Source organism: Sturnira hondurensis, unplaced genomic scaffold (assembly GCF_014824575.4).
Source record: "Sturnira hondurensis isolate 20B ecotype Veracruz unplaced genomic scaffold, ASM1482457v3 Scaffold0003693, whole genome shotgun sequence".
Lineage (NCBI taxonomy): Eukaryota > Metazoa > Chordata > Mammalia > Chiroptera > Phyllostomidae > Sturnira > Sturnira hondurensis.
Genome location: NW_028076324.1, coordinates 9,347,497 through 9,369,542, shown reverse-complemented (window position 1 = coordinate 9,369,542; position 22,046 = coordinate 9,347,497). Strand labels below are relative to the sequence as shown.

Sequence of the window (22,046 nt, the reverse complement as noted above, 5' to 3'; positions counted from 1 at the left end):
GCAGCATGTGACTGACCTCATATGTGTTTTTATTTATGTATTTGGAATGTGGATAACATTCTATTACCGCTCAGGAACTAAAGCAGCCCCATGGTCCGGGTTCATCCCAGTAGCTGCCATTACCGGAGCTAGGGAGCTAGGGCCTTGGATTCGTGCCCTTGGCACCTGAGAAAGACAGGAAGAAGGATGCAGGATTTCAGCATCCCGCCTCCCAGCTTCGGGATCCCCGTCAGAAGAGAGCGAAAGTTTGACTGGCGCCCATTACAGCCAATCACCTGCCTCATGAGTCTGTAGGCCAAAGGCGAAGTAGCAGCGGATGCGGAATGCCTAACGCCATAGGGTCTAGGCGTGGAAGGCAGCAGGGGGCGGCTCTGTCTTCTCATGACGAGCGGCAGGTGCGCTGACCAATGGGCTATAGACTCCTCCTTCCACGGGAGGGAAATGTCGGACGCGGTGACGTCATCGCAGGTCAGCCCGGCGGAGGGATACCCGTGGCGCGGTGCTGTGGGTGGTGGAGAGCGTATTCTTTTCGAGGTCGGCGGGTGTGTGTGTGTGTGTGTGTGTGTGTGTGTGTGTGTGTTTGTGTGTCAGTGGCGGACGGGGGTGCTTGGGGGAATCTGGGAGGAAGTTTGGGGACCCTTGGCATGACCCAGCAGGAGAAGGGTTTGGGCCCTGGCCTGTGAGGGGCGTGGTGGGCACCGGGACGCCTGAGCTGGGACATTACGGGGGTCTATGAAGGGTCCTGTCGGAGTCTGCCTTGGAGGTTGTGCGAAGGTTGGGGGCGAGGAACAATGTAGAAGACAGATTGGCCCATTATGGAGACCCGTTTGGGATGAGGGAGACTGGGGTGGTGGACTCTTGAGAGGAGGGAAGAGGTTAGTCTTCCCGGGACGGTGAAAGTCAGGGGTAGGTAAGAATGGGTAAGGGACTTGCAAGAGCTTGGAAGCCATTGTCCAGTTCTTGGTAACTTCAAGATTGGAGGGAGCACACCGCTAAGGAGGGTTTTAAGAGACTGGCTCAGGTGTGAGGGGAATGGGTAAAGGCGAAGAGGGGTTGAGCTTGCGGATGGGCAGGGAGTCGGAAGTGTGTTGAGGCTAGAGCTAGGAATTTGGGCAGAGAATGACGGACTTTGGAGTTTGGGGGTTTGAAGTATGTGGGGGAACTTTCAGGAATGTGGGGGGTTCTGGGAGAAGCTAGGAGGGAGAGGCAGAGAAAGGCCGGGGCAGTGGGTGAAGCCCCAGATGTGTGGAGGCTGGTGGGAGTTAGGGGGGCAAGGTAGCATAGTGCGGCTATCGCGGAGCTTTGGGTTGTTTGGTGTGTAAATGAAATGAGACATGAAAGTACTGAGACTGCCAAAAGTACTTGGGAAGGGCAATGCAAGTGCCCTTCCCAAGGACCATGGAATTTCAGCTTGGAGTGATATGCAACTTATTTTTGGTGAGCAAGTTGCGTTGTTTGCTAGGAATAATGGCTAACATCTCACTCTTTCTCCCCTATGACCCTGTCTCCTCCAGGGTCACTGGAAGGGGACTTCCTGAGGTCCTGTCCCCAGGCTGCAGTGACTGGGCTTTCACTGGAGCAGAAGGTGCTGGAAGGCAGACGGCCACCATGTCCACATTCAGGCAGGAAGACGTGGAAGACCATTATGAGATGGGGGAGGAGTTGGGCAGGTGAGCAAGACCCTGTGACAAGGCTCCAGGGTGGGAGCAAGCCACTTCAAGGTTTTCGGGGCAGTGTTTCCCCTCTTGTTCTTTATCATACTATGCAAGAAGGGGTGAGTCAGAGTATGTGCTGGTGGAATGAGCTTGGGTTTTGCAATGAGACATCCCAGCTGGGAGTTCATGCTGTGACATCCTTTATGCATTTCCTTTGAGGAGAAACATAGTTGAGCACATATGGCACCTAATACAGTGTCTGGCATTTATAGGTATTAGCCAGTTTTGTTGGTAAAGGTCTGTTCTCTTTTATCCTCTCTTATGAGAGGCACTTGTATCTCCCCAGCTTTTGACATTTCCAGGGAAGGCCTCCTGTCTGAGCCCACATTCCTGTCAATTGTGTACTGTTCTTATGGGAGAGAGGGGAGGTTTCCCTTTTCAGCCAGGCAGCTGATTTCCTGCCTGGCTGGGCCTTGGACACTTCCCTGAGCTTGTTCACCCACCCCAGACCAAGCCAACCAGGCAGCATCTTTTTTTTTTTTTTTTTTTTTTTTGCGGAGCCTGAAACCTTATTTGGAGAGTTTGCTGCTGGCTAGGCCCCATGATGTCACCAGAAGGGAATGTAAATAACTGAGCCCTGCATCAGGCCTTTGCTGAGAGAGTGTTTTAGGCTTCTTTGGGATTCTGAAGTCTCTCCTTTAGGAATTTCCTGTTTAGAATGGTAGTGAATGCAGGCATGCTGCTCCCCACCCCTCCCCAGGTCTCAACTTTATTGTTGAAAATGTATGAGGCTCTCTTGTTGAGGGTAGTTTGGAAATAAAGAGCAAAATGTCTTATGTATGTTACCTTTAACTCACCAATTCCACTGTTAGGAATTAATCCACTGGGAATACATACACACATGGACCAATGACCTAGGAGAGGGATGGTTGCGATAAAGAGTTTATATGAATGGCCTTGGCTGGGTGCTCAGTTGGTTAGAGCTTCTTCCCAACATGCCAAGCAAGGTTGGACGTTCGATCTTCAGTCAGGGCACAATCAAGAAGCAACCAATGAATGTGTAAATAAGTGGAACAGCTAATTGATGTTACTCTCTCTCTCAAAAAATCAATCAATTAAAAAAAATAGTTTGGTGTGGCTTAGTGGGTTGAGTGTGGTCCTGCGAACCAAAAGGTTTCCAGTTTGATTTCTGCTCAGGGCACGTGCCTGGGTTTCAGGCCAGGTCCCCAGTGGGAGGTGTGCAAGAGGCAACAAATCCATGATTCTCTTACACGTGATATTTCTCTCCCTCTCTCCCTCCCTTCTATCTAAAAAAAAAATCTTTTAAGAAAGTTTTAGAATCAGAAAAAATAGTTTTAGAATTCTTTTTTTTAAATTTTATTTATTTATCTTTAGAGGGGAAGGGAAGGAGAGAGGGAGAGAAACATCAATGTATGGTTGCCTCTCGTGGGTCCCCCACTGGGAACCGGCCTGCAACCCGGACATGTTCCCTGACTGGGAATCAAACCGCGATCGTGTGGTAGAATTCTTTTAAAAGATTTTATTTCTTATTTATTTAAAAGACTTTATTTATTTATTTTTATTTTTATTTATTTAAAAAAAATTTTAAAATATTTATTTATCTTTAGAGGGGAAGGGAAGGAGAGAGGAAGAGAAACATCAATGTATGGTTGCTTCTTGTGCATCCCCGGCTGGGAACTGGCCCTTGCTGGGAACTGGCCTGCAACCCAGGAATGTGCCCTGACTGGGAATCAAACTGCGATTGTCTGGTTCACAGGCGGGCGCTCAATTCACTGAGCTACACCAGCCAGGGCTTATTTATTTATTTTTAGAGAGAGGGAAAGAGAGGGAGAGAAACATCAATGTGTGTTTGCTTCTCATGTGTCCCCCACTGGGGACCTGGAGAGCAACCCAGGCATCTTCCCTTTCTGGGAATCGAAGTGGTGACCCTTTGGTTCACAGGCCCTTGTTCAATCCACTGAGCCTCACCAGCCAGGAGTTTAAAAAAATTTTTAAGCAAAAGATAAGAAGCCTCTACAGTGGTCATGACAGCACCCTGCATCCATGTGTGGAATATTATATAGCTACTAAAACTGCCAGGCAACCAGGCAACTTGTATAACGTGAGTCACATAGGAAATTTACTGAAATTTAATTGAAATTTTAAAAGCTGTGTCAATTTTAAGATGTATTTGATTTAATCTGGTAGATGAACTATTACCATTTTGTTTGTAATCACTATAAAATTATTAATGAAATATTTTACCACTTTTTTTAATACGAGGTCTTTGAAATCTGGTGTGTACTGTGTACACACAGGACATCTCAGTTTGGACATGCCTGACAGCTCTCATGTGTTCAGTGACTGCTACCTTGGACAGCACTGCTCTGTGTATGGTCTGGAACATTCTCAGATACATGAAGTGAAGGATTAATGTCATAGAACACTGTGCATACTGTGTTGTAGTTTGTATAAATTGTAGATGTCCTTTGGACATCTGTGTTCTACTGTGTTGGTTTTTTTCCCTTAAGTTTATTTTTTAAGATTTTATTTATTTATTTTTAGACAGAGGGGAAGGGAGGGAGAAAGAGAGAAACATCAATGTGTGGGTTGCCTGCACCCCCTACTGAGGACCTGTCCAGCAACACAGGCATGTGCCCTGACTGGGAATTGAACTGGTGACCCTTTGTTTTGCAGGACAGTGTTCAATCCACTGAGCCACACCAGCCAGGGCTAGAGTGTCTTTATGTTACTTCCATTTATCTACTAAAGCACCTGGTAGATAAATGGAAGCACAAATCAGGTGCCATTATTATCCCTATTTTAGATAAAGAAACTGAGACAGAGAAGGGAAGCAGCTTGCCCAAGGCCACACAGACTATGTTTATTATTTTAGAGAGAGAGGAAAGGAGAGAGAGACACATCGACTGGTTGCCTGTCACACACACCCTGACCAATGATCAAACCTGCAACCTAGGTATGTGCTGTGACCAGGAATTGAACCCCAGACTTTTGGAGTATGGGACAGTGCTCCCACCAACTGAGCCACATGTGCCAGGGATGTCACACAGACTGTAAATGGCCAAGCAGGAGTCAGATCTTGAGACCAAGCTTCACTGGCTCCAGAGCCCAGGTATGCTGGAACCAGAGGTGGGCGTCTGGCTTTCACCTGTCCAGCAGCCACCTCCACCGGAGGTCCTGGTAATGGACCCGTTAGACATCCAGATGAAGACAGACCCGTGTGTTGGGAAGTGAGTGTGTCCTTAGGCCCCAAATACCAGCCTCCCGCAGGTGTTCATTCCCAACTCTGAAGTTGGCCACCATAATCTCTCTGTTTCAGAGACAGGAATGGCATGGCACTGGCATTCAGCTTTGAGCAGATCTGTCTTTCCTGAGTCTAGTTATTGACTGTCTTCAGGGAATTAGCTGTAGGAATCACTGAGGTGAGAGGGACTGTGAGTAGAGCAGGCCCACATTTTCCTGTCCCAGGAGCCATGGGGCTTGATAAATGAGGAGGGAGTGTCTTGAGTGTGACGGGGTTCTTTCTTCCTAATTCACATCAAATCATCTCAGGAAATAAGTTAATTTATGTGTTGATGAGTGTGTATAGACCTCTACCCTGGCATCCAGGTCATGCAATGGTGTGTGCATTTCTGTTGGTCAGCTCAGGCTGTCATGCAAAGTGCCACAGACTGGGTGGCTGAAATAACGGAGATTTATCGTTCCCCAGTTTTGGAGGCTGGAAGTCTGAGATCACCGTATCATCAGGGTTGGTTCCCTTTGAGGTCCATCCTCTTATCTTGTAGATGGCTGTCTTTTCCCTATGTGTGCCTGTTTCCTAATCTCTTCTTAAAAAAACAAAAACAAAAACATTTTATTTACTTATTTTTAGAGAAAGGGGAAGGGAAGGAACAAGAGAGGGAGAGAACATTAGTGTGTGGTTGCCTCTCATGCGCCCCCTACCGGGGACCTGGCCTGCAACCCAAGCATGTGCCCTGACTGGGAATCGAACTGGTGACCCTTTCACAGGCCAGCACTCAATCCACTGAGCCACACCAGCCAGGATTCTTCTTTCTTTTTTTTAAGATTTTATTTATTTGTTTCTGGAGAATGGGAAGGGCAGGAGAAAGAGAGAGAGAGAGAGACATCGATGTGTGTGTGAGAAATGCATCTGTCTTTTGCCTCTCGCACACCCCCAACTGCCGACCTGGCCCTCAACCCAACTGTGTGCCCTGACCATGAATGGAACCAGCGACTTTTCCGTTCACAGGCCAGAGCTCAATCCACTAAGCCACGCCAGCCATTGCTCTTATTTATTTATTTACTTATTTACTTTTAGAAAGTGGGAAAGAAACGTGGATATGTGAGAGAAACATCGACTGGTTGCCTCTCACATGCCCCCAACTAGGACCTAGCCCTCAACCCAGGCATGTTCCCTGACTGGGAATCGAACCAGCAACCCTTTGGTTTGCAGGCCAGCACTCAGACCACTGAGCCACACCAGCCAGGGCTGGATTTTTTTTTAAAATACCGTATCAGTTTCTTTTAACCTATTTCTATGAGGTGTCTTTGTTGTCTTTATTGTTAGTTCAGCTTGGAATAAAGCTAAAGGAAAAAAACCTTTGTGTTTGAAAATTAGGCCACATGTTCAGTGCTTAGCCCAGCATCCCCAGTATGCAGTGAATATTTGGCATTTGCTGTCATTATCATCGGTGTTTCACTGTGGGATGGAACGTGGGCCTGGAAGAATGAGCCTGGATGTTGGTAGTGGGGGGTGCATTTCAGGTGGGAGGCAGGAGCATAGGTAGCTAGGGGACTGTTGTGGTGGATTCAGGGGCCGGGCATGACCTAATCAGGGACACTTTACTTGTCTCATCAGGGACAGGTCCCTAATCAGGGACACTTTACCTGTGCCCTTGGCTTTTGGGTTAGTATTTGAGCTTCCTATTGGTGCCGTAACAAATTACTACAATTTAGTGGCTTAGATGAATATGTGTTATTATCTTAAAGGTTTGATAATAAGGAGTAGAAATGGATCTGCAGGGCTGGTTCCTGTGGGACCAGGAACTCTTGCACTCTACCCACTCTTGCTGTTATTTCCCTGAAATGTCTGTTTTTCCTTGACCTCTGGTGGGGCCTTGTTCAGATTTCCTGCCTGGAACCTGTGCTTTCTGTCTTGGACTTGATCTCTCCATTTAGATGCACATCCACATAACCTCTCAAAGTGGGCTCAGTAGACTATGCCCTGTGGACCACACCTATCCCAAACTTAGTGTAGTGTAGCTCATCCATGAGCCTGGAATGCTTTTTTATTTTTTATTTTTTATTTTTTTAGATTTTATTTATTTAATTTTACAGAGAGGGGAAGGGAAGGAGAAAGAGAGGGAGAGAAAGATCCATGTATGAGACAGACATTGGTTGCCTTTCACACGCCCCAAACTGGGGACCCAGCCCGCAATGCAGGCATGTGCCCTCACCTGGAATCGAACCTTATGACCTTTTGGATTACAGGCAAGCACCCAATCCACTGAGCCACACCAGCCAGTTAATTTTTAAAGGGTTATAAGAACACACCGGGATTGTAACAGAGACTGTGTGGCCTGTATACCTTAAAATCTTTACTGTCTATCCTTTATCAGTCAACTTCTGAGTTAGTCAGTCAATATGACCAAGTTCCTAGATAGCAAGAGTTTGGACATTGGATAGCTCTCTGGAGTGCAATGCACAGAATTTCTCTCTCTTTTAAGTAACTGCTATCTTGAGAGATAATTCATATACGGTACAGTTTACTCATTTAAAGTGTTCAATTTCATGGTATTTAGTATATTCATAGGGTTCTGCAACAACCACCACTGTTTTCAGAACATTCCATCTCCCCAGAAGAAACACTGTCCCCATTAGCAGTCACCTCCAGTCCCCTCCCCCAGCCTCTGACAACCACTGACCATAGTTCCCATCCCTGTGGATGTGCCCGTTCTAGGCATTTCACATACATGGAATCACACACTCTGTGACCTTTTGTGTCTGGCTTCCCTCACTGAGCATCATGATTTCAAGGGTCACCCACATTGTAGTGAGTGCCAGAGCTTCACTCCTTTTCATGATCATGTAATGTTCCCCCGTATGGAGGGACCATATTCATTCATGTGTTGATGGACAGACATTTGGGTTCTTTACACCTTTGGGCTGTCGGGAATCATGCTGCATCGAATGTTCGTGTGCAGGTTTCTGTGTGGACACATGTTTTTCTTTCTCTTAGATGCATGCTGGGAGGGGCAGTGCTGCATTAGATGGTGATTCTCTGTTAATCATTGGAGCAACCACCTGACTTTCCTTATTTTTTATTCCCATTAGCCATGTTTGAAGGTTTTTCTCTCTTGTTTTGAAAATGTGTGCATTTTTTTCACTCTGCCTATTGAATAAGGAGCTCTTTTTTTTACCAAACACTCACCCAAGGACATTATTGATTTTAGAGAAACATTGATGTGAGAGAGAAACATTGATTGGTTGCCTCTCATATGCACCCTTGACTAGGGATTGAACCCACAACCTTTTTTTAAAAAAGATTTTATTTAGTTTTAGAGAGGGGAAGAGAAGGAGAAAGAGAGGGAGAGAAACATCACTGTGTGTTTGCCTCTTGAGCTCCCCCTAACTGGGGATCTGGCCTGCAACCCAAGCCTGTGCCCTGACTGGGAATCGAACTGGCGACCCTTTGCTTTACAGCCCACACTCAGTCCACTGAGCTGAACCAGTCAGGGCCTGAACCCACAACCTTTTAGTGTATGATTTAATGCTCAATCAACTGAGCCACCCAGCCAGGGCAAAAAGCTCTTATGAAGTCAAAGGCTTTCTTTCTTTTTTCCTAGATTTAGAAAAAAAAATGATGAAATACTCCCTGGCTGGTATAGCTCAGTAGATTGAGCACAGGCTGGGAACCAAAGGGTCGCTAGTTCAATTCCCAGTCAGGGCACATCCTGGGTTGCAGGCCAGGTCCCCAGTAGGGGGCGCTCAAGTGGCAACCACACAGTGATCTTTCTCTTTCTCTTCCCCTCTCTAATAAATAAATAAATACATATATATATAAATAAAATCTTTTAAAAAATGATGAAATACATTGTAAAAAGTTGAATTAGTATAGAATTGTATCAAATAAATAAGAACCCCTCTTTGCTGCCCCTATTTCCTCAATCCCATTCCTCAGAGATGGACATTGTTACCACTTGGTGTATGTCCTTCAGGCCTTTTTTACTACATATATGTACATAAGTATATCTGTTTATGGTCACAATATATACCTTTTTTAAACAAAAAAGTATTCTCTGTCTGACACAATTTGAGCTTGCTATAGCTAACCTATTCCGGCACTCTCTCCTCCATGGAACAAGCCGTTATTCAAACTTAGTGTTAAAAAAAGAAGAAGATATTCTATGAGTCATTCTGTAGCTTGCTTTTTTACTGGGTTTAGAGAGTTGCCTTCATTCATTTTCATGATCCTGTAAACTTCCACTGGATTCATTTCCATGATGGATTCCAGTTCCCTCTTGGTAGGCACTGAGCTGTTTTTGTTTGTTTACTGTTGCAAAAATGCTGGGCATCCATTGTGTCAGCACTGATCTGCACTAACACGGCAGCATACCCACTGGGAGCATCTCGGATGCAGTGGGGTGGTACATCTCCGTGGCGCCGGGAGCTGGGGGAGTGATGGTGGCCAGCCTAGGTCCCTCTTGGTGCTGTGATCACCTTCCACGCCCTCTGCCCCTGCAGTGGCCAGTTTGCAATTGTGCGGAAATGCCGGCAGAAGGGCACTGGGAAGGAATACGCGGCCAAGTTCATCAAGAAGCGCCGCCTGTCATCCAGCCGGCGGGGGGTCAGCCGGGAGGAGATCGAGCGGGAGGTGAACATCTTGAGGGAGATCAGGCACCCCAACATCATCACCCTGCATGACATCTTTGAGAACAAGACTGACGTGGTGCTCATCCTGGAGCTGGTCTCCGGTGGGGAGCTCTTTGATTTCCTGGCCGAGAAGGAGTCACTGACAGAGGATGAGGCCACGCAGTTCCTGAAGCAGATCTTGGATGGAGTCCACTACCTGCACTCCAAGCGCATCGCCCACTTTGACCTCAAGGTAAGCCCCACTGGGAACCTTGGGAAGGAGCTGGAGACCAGCTAGGCAGGCTGGTGCAGGTGAGGATGGGGGCCCAAGAGAGGCTTCTGCTTTCGTGGGCACAGAATGCACATCCCCTGGATGCACTGATGCTCTGGGAGTAGAGGCACAGACTTGTTCAGGCCCGGAAACCCGGGGTGGCATCAGCCTGCCTACACCGCACAGTTTGGGAGTGGGGGCTGCCTAAGGGATTCCAGATGCTGTTCCAGGAAATACCCAGCCAGCAGAAGCAGCAGATCCCCCTCCCACCACCCCACTCTCCCCCACCCCAGCCAGAAAACATCATGCTTCTGGACAAGAATGTGCCCAACCCGCGGATCAAGCTCATTGACTTTGGCATCGCTCATAAGATTGAGGCTGGGAACGAGTTCAAGAACATCTTTGGCACCCCAGAGTTTGTAGGTAAGGCCCTGTCTCGTGTGTCAGGGACTGGGGTTTAGGTAGGGGGCATTCGAGGGTTTCTAGCAGTATAGGGTGAGTCAGGCCAGCTCCTGGATGCCTGACTCACTGCCCTCAGCTGTGTGGGCATTGGGCAAGGGAAAGCTCAAGACCTGGGCTTGGTGCTATCACCATCCCAGCCTCCCTGCCCCAGGGCTGGCCTGGCCTGTGTGTGAGCGTGTTCATCCAAGTAACAACAGTTATTTCTGGGGGCAGGGGCAGGTGTTGTGCTGCTGCTCTTGGCTGAGTCCCCAGTGTGGCCTTTAGATGCACCCAGCTTCTGACCCTGCGCTTCCCAAATCCCTGTCTCCACAGCTCCTGAGATTGTCAACTACGAACCCCTGGGACTGGAGGCGGACATGTGGTGAGTCGGGGTAGCCAGGACTGCCCAGTTCTGAGTCCAGCATACGTACCTACTTCTCAGGAAACCCTTCCCTCGGTCATCCCCTGGAGTTGCGGGCTCGGACACAGCCCATCCTGTGGTGGTGGTGTGCTGTGGGCATGAGCAGGACAGCAGATTGCAGCCCACTGGCCAGAGCAGACCTGGGAGCCTGGAGTGGTGGCCTTGTTTTTTCTAAGAGTTGTTCAAAGCAAGACATACAAATATATGACAGATCGTTAGTGGCCCGTAAAGCCTGAAATAATCTCTGTCTGACCCTGTGTGAAAAGAGTTTGCCAGCCCTGCAGGCCCCTCAGTAGATCCCAGATCTGCAGGGTCTGTGAGGCCATAGTGCCGTCTGCCCTGTCCCCGCTCTCCCTCCTTTGAGCCTTGACAGGAGGGTGTGGCCAGAGGTGTTTATTTTTTAAAAATATTTTATTTATTTATTTTTAGAGAGGGGGGGAATGGAGAGAAAGAAAGGAAGAGAAACACTGATGTATGAGATAAACATTTACTGGTTGCCTCTCATATGCCCCTCAACCAATTGGGAACTTGGCCTGTAACCCAGGTGTGTGTCCTGACTGGGAACTGAACCAGCGACCTTTCGGTTTGCAGAATGATGCCCAAGCACACTGAGCCACACCAGTCAGGGCAAGAGGTGTTTAAATGCCCGGTTTTGAGACCCCCAGGGCAAGAGTAGGGGAGCGGGCTGGCACATCTACTGCCCTCCTGGCCCAAGAGCCTTGGGCATGTAGCTTCCCCGTGTGGGCTCTGCGCCCCCGCTCTGTGGAGGAGTCAGGCTGCTGCACCCAAGGCTGAGCTGACTTTCCTCTTGTGTTCTCTTCCAGGAGCATCGGCGTCATCACCTACATCCTGTGAGTACCGAGTCAGCTCTTCCTTTCGCCCCGCCCAGGCCCCTGCCTAGTCAGGAATGTGGGCAGGGAGGGAGGCTTTCATGTAGGAACCGTGACCGAGAGTCAAGGTGCCCAGCAAGCCCTGGGTGGATGGATGAAGGAGTGAGTGAGTGGATTTGTGTAGGAGAGACACCGTGGTTCTTGTCTCTGGCTTCTGGAGAGTTCAGAAGGCACGGCACCCTCCTGGAGGTAACGTGGCACCCTGTGCCAGGACAGGATGTGTACCCTCCCTTAGTCCGCTGGCCTGCAGCTGGCCCTGCTCACTGTGTGAAAAGAGGACTTGACCTTGATTCCGACTGTGCCCCGTCTGTTCCTGCGTCAGGTGTGCTCCCTCCTTTCTTCACTGCCTTGCCTACCAAACGGGTGTAGCAATCCAAGACCTGAAGTTTGGGGGAGGTGGGTTTTTAATAGTTTTAAGAGTTTTTTTACATTTTGAAATAGATTAAGACTCTCAGAAGAGTGGCAAAAACGGCATAGAGCTCTGTGGCCCTGTACCATGTTGTACAAACAGCATTTGTCAACTCTGAGAAAGTAACTTACAACATGAGCAAGCAGAGTGAGTCCCCAAGTTGTTCGGATGCCACCAGTTTTCCCGCCATGTCACCTTTCTGGACCAGGACCCCAGCCAGCATCGCTCATTGCTCTCAGCCTCCTCCTCTCCGGGGGGCTCCTTCGTCTTTCCTCGTCTGTCACAACCTGGATGCTAATTTTAATTTACAGTTGATATACAATGTTGTGTTAGTTTCAGACATACAGCCCTGTAATTAGATACTTCCATAACTTGCAGAATGATCACCCCAATAAATCTAGTGCCCATCTAACTCCATGCGCAGTTCTTACAATGTTACTGACTGTGTCCCCTTTGCTGCACTTGACATCCACGTGACTGTTCTGTAACTACCAGTCTGTGCTTCTTAATCCCCTGACCGTTTCCACCTATCCTCCCATCTGGAAACCGTCAAAATGTTCTCTTTATGAGTCCGTGTCTGTTCTCCTTGTTTGTTTACTTTGTTTTTTTAGATTCCACATATAAGTGAAATCATCTGGCATTTCTCTTTTTCTTGTGCAGAGTAAAGTAAGTCAGACTTATTTTACTCTGCACAATACCCTCTAGGTCTCTCCATATTGCAGATGGCAAGATTTTACTCTTTTTTGTGGCTGAATCCTATTTCATTGTATATATGTACCACTTCCTTATCCCTTTATCTATTTTTTAAAAGATTTTATTTATTTATCTTTAGAGGGGAAGGGAAGGAAAGAAGGAGAGAAATATCAATGTGTGGTTGCTTCTCGTGTGTCCCCTGCTGGGAACTGGCCTGACAACCCAGGCATGTGCCCTGACTGGGAATCGAACCTCGATCGTGTGGTTCGCAGGCCTACACTCAATCCACTGAACTACATCATCCAGGGCTTATCTCTTTATCTCCTGATGGACACTTAGGTTGCCTCCACAGCTTGGCTACTGTAAATAATGCTGCAGTAACCATGGATGTGTATGTCTTTTCGATTTAATGGTGTCGGTTTCTTCAGAAAAATACCCAGAAGTGGCATTGCTGGGTCCCTCTGTGTCTTTTGTTGCAGCCCGAGTTTTAAGGTCTGTTTTGTCTGGTACGAGTACTGCTGCCCAGCCTTTTGTTTGTTTTCATTTCCATGAAATACCTGCTTCCATTCCTTTGCTTTAAGGCTGTGTGTGTCTTTCAATACGAAGTTATTCTCTTGTAGATACCATATGTGAGGGTCAGCCACCATATGTCTTTTGAGTGGAACATTTAATCCATTTGCATTTAAAGTAATTGTTGATAAATATGTATTTATTACCATTTTATTTATTTTTTTGAATTAAATTTTTTTTAAAAATTATTGATTTTAAAGGAAGGGAGAGACAGAGAAATATCAATTTGTTGTTCCACTTATTTATGTATTCATTGGTTGATTCTTAGGTGTGCCTGGACCAAGGATCAAACTCACGACCTTGTCATATCAGGATGGCACTCAAAGCCATTGAGCTATCCAGTCAGGGCCTTACTATTCATATTTTAATCTTTTCTTCTTTATCTTCTTAAAGAAGACCCTTTAACATTTCTTGTAATACTGATTTGGTGGTGATGAACTCCCTTAGCTTTTTCTTGTCTGGAAAGCTTTTCATCTGTTCTTTGATTCTAAGCCATAGTTTTGCTGGGTAGAGCAATCTTGGTCGTCGGTTCTTGCTTTTCATTACTTTGAATATTTCATGCCAATCCCTCTGGCTGGCAAAGTTTGTGTTGGGAATCAGTTGGAAGACTCATGGGAGCTCCCTTGCAGGTAACTAACTGCTTTTCTCTTGCTGCCTCTAAGATTCTCTTTTTGTCTTTAACCTTTGGCATTTTAATTATGATGTGTCTTGGTGTGGGCCTCTTTGGGCTCATCTTGTTTGGGACTCTGCTCTTCCTGGACTTGCATATCTATTTCCTTCACCAGGTTAGGGAAGTTTTCCATCATTTTTTCAAATAGGTTTTCAATTTCTTGCTCTCTCTCTTTTCCTAATGGCACCCCCATGATGTGAATGTTGGTGCACTTGAAGCTGAAAGTAGGTGTTCTTGAAGAGTGCGGGTCGGGGATGATTTAGGACGTCCCTCATTATTGGTCCAAGCCTTGCTCGTAATTGGATGGGCTGTGCCTTTCTGCCCTGGGGAGAGAAACATAGTTCCTTTTCTCTGCTACTCTCCTCTCAATGCTTCTGTCCCCGCTGGCCACCAGTGTGTGCAGGTTTCTCCCCACGCCAAGCAATTGTCTGTGACACCAGCGGGGTGTCCTGCACTGAAGATGTCGTCAGATCCTGCGGGTTAAGTGCTCGGACCCACGAGACTGCCCTGTGTTCACATGCCGGTTGCAAGTCCAGCTCGTCGTCTGTCCTCTGACCCACTCACTGTGAACTGGAGGTTTCCCACAACCCCCACCTCGGGTGTGATGATTCGCTAGAACTCAGGGAAGCACTGGCTTAGGTTTACCAGTTTATCCCAAAGGTGATACGGATGCAGATGAACAGCAGGTGGAGAGTCTGCGGGGCAAGGGCTGGGTTTTACTCCTGTGAAGTTTGGGGAGCACTCTCCTCCTCGCAGGTGAATGCGCTCACTCACCTAGAAGCTCTTCAAACCCCCGACTTTAGGGACTTTTATGGAGATTCTATCATGTAGCATGATTGATTAAATCTCTGATCATCAGTAATTAACTCAACCTCTGGCCCCTCTCTCCTCCCTGGAGATCAGGGGTGAGCGTAAAGGTTCCAACCCCCCCAGTTCCACTGCCGGCTCCCTAGGCCACCAGCCCCCTATCCTTCGGTGCTTTCCAAAAGTCACCTCATTAGCATGAACTCTGAGGTTAGAAGGGGCTTATTATGAATTATGAAGGATGCTTTTTTATCTTTATTTTTTGGAACCATTTCAAGCACTGAGGACAAGAATATTACAACAAAAGATGCTCTCACCTTTTTATTTTTTAAAGATTTTATTTATTTCTAGAGAGGGGAGGGAAGGGAGAAAGAGAGAAATGTCAATGTGTGGTTGCCTCTCAAGTGGCCCCCACTGGGAACCTGTCCCACAACCCAGGCATGTGCCCTGACTGGGAATCGAACCTGCGACCCTTTGGTTCACAGCCCGTGCTCAATCCACTGGACTACACCAGCCAGGGCTGCTCTCACCTTTTTAGCTCTTGTTTTAGGAAATGCCAAGGGTTTTGGGAACCATGTGCCTAAGGACCGGGTTGAAGACCAAATGAATATTCCCCACCATAAGTCACAGTGTCCAGTGCTCAGAGCCCCACATGGGTGGTGGTGTGGCCCACTCAGTGTAGAGTATCAGGTGGCAGGCGATGTGGGTGTCATCACCAGTGATGTGCACCTCAGCTGTGTGCTGGGTGATACCAGCCAGGACTCCCCTGGAAAGTGACCGGTGTTTCCTCCAGAATCTCTGAATGTTCTGGGGGAGATGCTTTGAGTTTTCACGAGGATTTTTGCCCACTGATTTTAGTGCTTATCTGGACGAGCAACGACTGCCCGTGGCCTTCTGGCTGGTAGCCAGTGGGCGGCTGGTTGGAGGCTCCAGGGGAATGCTTGCATCTTGAGTGTGGCTGGGCCCAGAGTAGTGTGTGGCCCCTCGTGGGCTCCGCAGAGTTTGATGGTAGTCCAGGTAGCAGCCTGGTGATGGAGCGATCGCGGAGGACACTGAGCCCCACGTTTGTCTTCCAGGTTGAGTGGTGCATCCCCATTCCTGGGAGAGACCAAGCAGGAGACGCTGACCAACATCTCTGCTGTGAACTACGACTTCGACGAGGAGTACTTCAGCAACACCAGTGAGCTGGCCAAGGACTTTATCCGCCGGCTGCTCGTCAAGGACCCCAAGTAAGCACAGGCTGGCCAGCGGGGGCAGGGGCAGCCCTGCAGGGAAAGCTGAGTGCGTCTCCCTGGATGGGCGGTGTGGCCATGGAGACAGCCCTCCAAGCTACCACCTCCCCATAACTGGCTTCTGCTTTGGGCTGGAGATAGTAATGAATGGCTTCAGTTGGCCCATACTGTGTCTTAAGAAACTTTTAATTTGTTGCCAACTTTTTTTTAAAAGATTTTATTTATTTATGTTTAGAGGGGAAGGGAAGGAGAGAAGGAGAGAAATATCAATGTATGGTTGCCTCTCATGAGTCCCCTGCTGGGAACTGGCCTGCAACCCAGGCATGTGCCCTGACTAGGAATTAAACCGCGATCGTGTGGTTCGCAGGCCCGTGCTCAATCCACTGAGCTGCACCAGCCAGGGCTGTTGCCAACTTTTTTAAAAAAATAGATTTTAGAGAGAGGAAGGAAGAAAGAGTGAGGAAACAATGATTTATTGTTCCACTCATTTATGTATTCATTGGTTGATTCTTGAATGTGCCCTGACCGAGGATTGAACCTACAACTTTGGTGTATCTGGATGACGTGCTCATCAACTGAGCTACTCGGCCAGGGCTGTTGCCAACTTTAAAAATTGGGATTTTAGATAAAATTCCAGATTGCTACTTTTTTGTTTGTTCATTTGTTTTAAATTCTCAGAATCCTAGCATCACAGCCTCTGTGCATGGGGAGGTGCCCTCAGGGCCACTGCCCTCCCCTGATCTGTGCCGCCCATTGTTTTTGTTTTTTAAGATTTTATTTATTTATTTTTAGAGAGAGGGTAAGGGAGGGATAAAGAGGGAGAGAAACATTAACGTGGGAGAGAAACTTCGTTGCTTCTCCTAAGCGCCCTAGCTGGGGACTAAACCTGCAACCCAGGCATGTGCCCTGACTGGGGATGAAACCAGCGACCTTGCATGTGGTAGGACAGCGTTCTAACCAACTGAGCCACACTGGCGTTGCCCGCCTGTGGGGCCTGAGTTGTTTGACCCCAGCATTAGATCCTGATGACCCTGTTAACAAAACCTCTCAGGGAACATGGGACCCCAGAGCCTGCAGCCCCAAAGGTGCCTTGTGGTTGGCTGAGCAGAATGGATGCTCTGGATTGTGTGGGTCATTTCAGGTCATTTCAGGGACTCGCTTCCAGGCTGGAGGGTGGCTTTAGAGGCTGGGGGTCCTCAGGGGCAGTATCGGAGTCAGCCCTCGGTGGGGTGCTGAGAGTGGAACTGCAGCAGGGAGAGCCTGGAAAACCCCTTCCCTGCCCTCTGCTCCATTTTGGGGAGGGTGTTGCAGGTGACGCACATGTGACTAACCAGGGCTTGCGGGGGGCGGGGGCTCTTCCAGGAGGAGGATGACTATCTCCCAGAGCTTGGAGCACTCCTGGATCAAGGTGAGGTGGGATGGTGCTCCCACTGAGGGATGGTAGATGTGATGAACCCTCAGCATCCAGGGTGGGTCCCCAGAGCTGTGGGCCTGGGTGGCGGGGGTGGGGTGCTCCCTGGGGTGGTGTTGGAGCCCTCTGACCGAGACGCCCCTGGAGCCCTTGGTCCCTCTGTGCATGCAGCAGGGCTTTCTCTCGCAGGAACCTTGTAGAAGGGTTGCCTCTAGGCCAGAGTGGGCAGCCTTCTTTACTTGTTTATTTATTTATTTATTATTTTAAAAAATTTATTTCTTTATTTTTAGAGAGAGGGGAAGGGAGGGAGAAAGAGTGGGAGAGAAACATCCATATGTGGTTGCGTCTTGCTTGTGCCCCTACTGGGGACCTGGCCCGAAACCCAGGTGTGTGCCCTAACTGAGAATCGAATAGGTGACATTTTGTTTCACAGAACATTTTCTAACCCACTGAGCCATACTGGTCAGGGGGCAGCCTTTTTTAAAGGGCTGGTTAGTCAGTATTTTTGGCTCTGTGGTCCCTGGCATCAATACTCAGCTCTGCCTTTGTAGCAGCAAAACACCAGGACCATCATATGCAAATGGGCACATCTGTGCCAATAAAACTTTACTTACAAAAGCCAGTGAATAGCTGGATATGGCTCTCCACCTACCCGCTGTTCCAGGCTGTGTCCTCTCTCCTGCAGGCGATCCGGCGGCGGAATGTACGGCGGGAAGACAGTGGCCGCAAGCCGGAGCGGCGGCGCCTGAAGACGGCCCGTCTCAAGGAGTACACCATCAAGTCCCACTCGAGCATGCCCCCCAACAATACCTACATCAACTTCGAGCGTTTCTCCAAGGTGCTGGAGGAGGTGGCAGCAGCCGAGGAGGGCCTGCGTGGGCTGGAGCACAGCCGGCGGCAATTTCATGAGGACATTGAGGCGCTGACAGCCATCTATGAGGAGAAGGAGGCCTGGTACAGGGAGGAAAACGAGAGCATTGGCCAAGACCTCCGAAGGCTGCGGCAGGAGCTGCACAAGACCGAGGCGCTCCAACGGCAGGCCCAGGAGGAGGCCAAGGGCGCCCTGCTGGGGGCCAGCGGGCTCAAGCGCCGCTTCAGCCGCCTAGAGAACCGCTATGAGGCCCTGGCTAAGCAGGTGGCCTCTGAGATGCGGTTTGTGCAAGATCTAGTGCGTGCCCTGGAGCAGGAGAAGCTTCAGGGTGTGGAATGCGGCCTCCGCTAGGGCTGCTCGGGTAGGCTGGCCCAGAGGGTTCTGGTGGTGGGTGCCCCCTCGACAGCCCTGGGGCCAGGCCTGTCACCCTTACCTAGAGAGTTCCTGGGCTGGGGCTGAGGTGGGAAGAGGCTGGACTGGGACCTGCTCCCTGGGGCCCAGGAATTCCCTGCTGAGGGCAGGGGCTTGGCAGGACCTGGGCCTCCTCCACACAGCCTGTCTTCCCTCTGGCTGAGCCTCCTTCTCTCATTCTCTCAGCAGTGGTGGCTGGTGGGGGGTGCTTCTGAGCTAGTGTTACCTCCAGAACTCTGTGAGCTCTCTGCTAGGGGTTGGTACCTCTGAGATGGAATTGGCCATGGCGGAGACAGGTGCTTCATGCCCAGCCAAGTGGCAGAGCGACAGCCTTCATGTCCTGGGTCAGGGGGCTGAAGGGCAGTTGGAGAACTCGCAGCAGGGCCTGGGCAGCACCCTCAGGCCCTCCCTGTGGGTCTAAGCACACGCAGCCTCAGGGAGGGTTTCTGAGGGCCCCTGCAGGCCCCAGGGCTTGGAATTGGAGGGGCCTCTGCTGGACACTGGCCCCTCCTCTTCTAGAGATGGCAGTAGCTCCTGCTGGGTCAGTGGTGGAGGGGGCCTCTGAGCCCTGCTCTCCCCAGGTCCTTGCTAGGGCACCCCAGTCCCTGAACTGGGCACCACAGCCAGAGGCGAGGAGATGACCTAGCCCTCAAGGAGGTGTCTATCTGGAGGTAGTATGGGGGTGGGAGGGCCTGTGGCTAAGCATGTTTCCAGGACACAGTAAAGAAAGCATCTGCAGAAGCTGAGTTTCTCTCTCTTCCCTGAGGCCCAGAAGTCCCTGGGCACCAAGTGAACAGGTCTGCTGGGGGCTGGGGACAGGAGAAAAGAGCTGCCGACCACCCGCAGTCCTCCCCAGTGGGGCAGACTGGAGCCATTCCCTCTCCGCTCCCTCATGACTCCAGGTGCAAGCATCTCGTGACACATAGTCTCTGAAGTGCCAAGGCCACCAGAGGGGTCCCCACCTGCCTGCGTATCTGGCCCTGCCCCTCAGCCTCTGGCCTGCTTCCTTCTCCAGTGCTGCCTTTTGAAATGTTAGGGCTCCAGCAATCCCCTAGGAGGGACTACAGGGAGTAGTCACAAAAGGCTCATGGGCCCAGCATCATCCTCCCCAGAGAGCCCCTCAGACTCCTCACTGCCCGGTGAAGGGAGAAGTCCATTTGACTGCCTGCCTCTGCTGGTTCCCAAACGCATGTGGCTAGAAACTCTCTATCAGTATAGGGTGCGAAGCGGGTCGCAGTGAGCAGTGCTCTCATGTGCCACTAGGGGCCGCCCTTGAGCAGGCTCTTGTACCACGTGCCTGGAGTGCACTAAGGTTCAGGCTCCAACAAAATGTGGGTCCCTATCAGGTGGCCACACCGAGCTGGGAATTCTCTGCTGCAGGTTAGGTTAAGTGAGTGACACCTCTATAGATCAAGTACAGGAAGGAACCAGGCAGGTGAGACTTATATTCCTGCTGAGGCTGCTGGCCAGAGCTCCTACCAGGACACTGCCAGGGCTGAGGCACTGGTAGAGGGATCTTAACATTGCAGGTCTGTCTTCTGGGGCTGGGGTGGGATCCCCTGTACCTCCTCCACAAGCTCTGTTGCATAGTGTATACCGTCTCCGCAAGTTTATGCCTGCCACGAGCCAAAGGAAATAAAGCCCCTTTCTGACATCAGCTGTAGTCTGTGCTTGGGCTCGGTAGGGCAGGCAGCCTTGGGTCACCTGGTGCCATGGCCTGTCTGGGTCCTGTCTCTCCCCAGTCTGCTACCTGTCTTGGTGTGCCTTGGGAGGAGGAGGGCAGACCTGGGGTGTAACATCAGAAGCTGCTCCAGTCTTGGGGCTCTTGTTCCTTCGTTGCAGTCATATGGAAGTATGGACTCAGGGGTTTCTGTCCCTCACAGCTCCCAAGACACTGCACTGTGAGGCCAAATTTAAGACCCTTAAATTCTTCCCAGGAGCCAAGGTTCCAAGCCTTTGGCAGCCCTCGATCCCCCTTCTGTTGATTCATTCATTATACCAAGGGCCATGTTTCTCCTTGTTTTTGTTTTTAGACTTTATTTTTTAAAATATTGAAATAACACTATGAAATTCATCCTTTTTAATCTTTTTTGGGGTCAACAACTTCCACTTTTTAAAAAAAGATTGTATTTATTTATTTGTTAGAGGGGAAAAGAGGGAGAAAGGGGGAGGGAACATTGATGTGAGAGCAGTTGCCTCCTGTACATGCCCTGACTGGGGATCTGGCCTACAACCCAGGCACGTGTCCTAACCAGGAACCAAACCGGTGACCTTACGGTTCCCAGTCTGGTGCTCATCCTTGGAGCCAGGACAACTTCCACGTTTAAAACTCCAATACATTTCAGCTCATCGTGTTCTCAGACTTACTCAGGTTTCTCCAGTCGGTCCACACCTGTCTTTAGCGCTGGCTTGTCCAGTCCAGGAGCCAGGGTGGCCTGCACATGGTACCTGGCTGTTAGGTCCCTCGGGGCTGCAAGGCCGGGCTCTGAGCAGCAAATTCCCAGACTTCACCAGCCAGTGCATGGTGGGAAAGGGCACCCAGGTGTGTATAATTTGTGGAAGAGCAATAGGCCGTAGTGTGCTTGTGCCATCTGCTTGCATGGAAACACAGGAACTTTCATGTTAGTGCCATGGGGTCTCCGGACCCCGAGGTGAGTAATTACCCGGGGACTGGAGTTCCTTAGGGGACCGGTAAGTGGCATTTATCCAGCCATGATTCGCTAAGTCCCACTGCATTTTGGGCAGTATGTCAGATGCTGGGAGACCATGTCCGTCTTGAGAGTGGAGGGTGGGTATTCAGCCATCCAGCCTTTCTGATTAAGACTGGGTCGAAACCAGAGTTCACCCGGAGTCAGCATGCAGGGTCCACCGTGATGCAGTGCTCAATCTGCAGCGTCTTTCAGGGGCTGGCGGGCAGTTACCTTGCTCTGGAGATGATTTCTGCATCACTCTCATGACCTGGGTTATCTTCAGTGGTTTGGCTTAGTGCAGCCTCAGTTTACTCAGTCTGCCAGTGGAGGGCATGCAGAGCCACTGTGGGGTCATAAAGCACCGCACCAGAGTGTCTTGCCCATATAAGCACTTGGCAAATAGCACTGCCCACTGCAAAGCCTGCTGGTCTAGTACACTGTTGTTCATCAGGACTGCAACAGGCAGACTCTGAGATGTCCCCCAAAAACCCCTGCCTCCTGCTGTTCACTCCCTTGAGAGTGGCCTGGCCTAGTGGCAGGTTCTACCTAACAGGATTCAGCGGAGGTGATAGAGGTCACATCCTGGTTAGGCTACCTTGCTAGTGACTTCCATTTTGCTGGCACACTCCTTTGCTGACTTAGATGAAGCCAGCTGCTATGCTGGAGAGGCCCACATGGAAGAACCAGCCAGCAAGGACTGGAGCTCACCAACTGCAGAAGTCGTCTTAGAAGTGG

At 49.7% G+C, this 22,046-nt stretch overlaps 1 protein-coding gene across 2 annotated transcripts; it reads left to right on the top strand.

The window, feature by feature from the left end:
- The first annotated feature begins 385 nt into the window (after window positions 1-385).
- DAPK3 (death associated protein kinase 3) lies at window positions 386-20,277 on the top strand. Of its 2 annotated transcripts, none has more exons than XM_037042556.1 (9): window positions 386-468; window positions 1,515-1,670; window positions 9,420-9,780; window positions 10,092-10,221; window positions 10,573-10,621; window positions 11,485-11,511; window positions 15,773-15,925; window positions 17,291-17,336; window positions 18,025-20,277. In XM_037042556.1, the coding sequence occupies exons 2-9, from the start codon at window positions 1,609-1,611 to the stop codon at window positions 18,559-18,561; spliced, it is 1,365 nt and encodes a 454-aa protein (XP_036898451.1). In that variant the 5' UTR covers window positions 386-468; window positions 1,515-1,608; the 3' UTR covers window positions 18,562-20,277. The 2 variants fall into 2 exon arrangements, with proteins under 2 accessions (XP_036898451.1, XP_036898452.1); XM_037042557.1 differs by lacking the exon at window positions 386-468 and adding an exon at window positions 471-534.
- The last annotated feature ends 1,769 nt before the right edge of the window (window positions 20,278-22,046 follow it).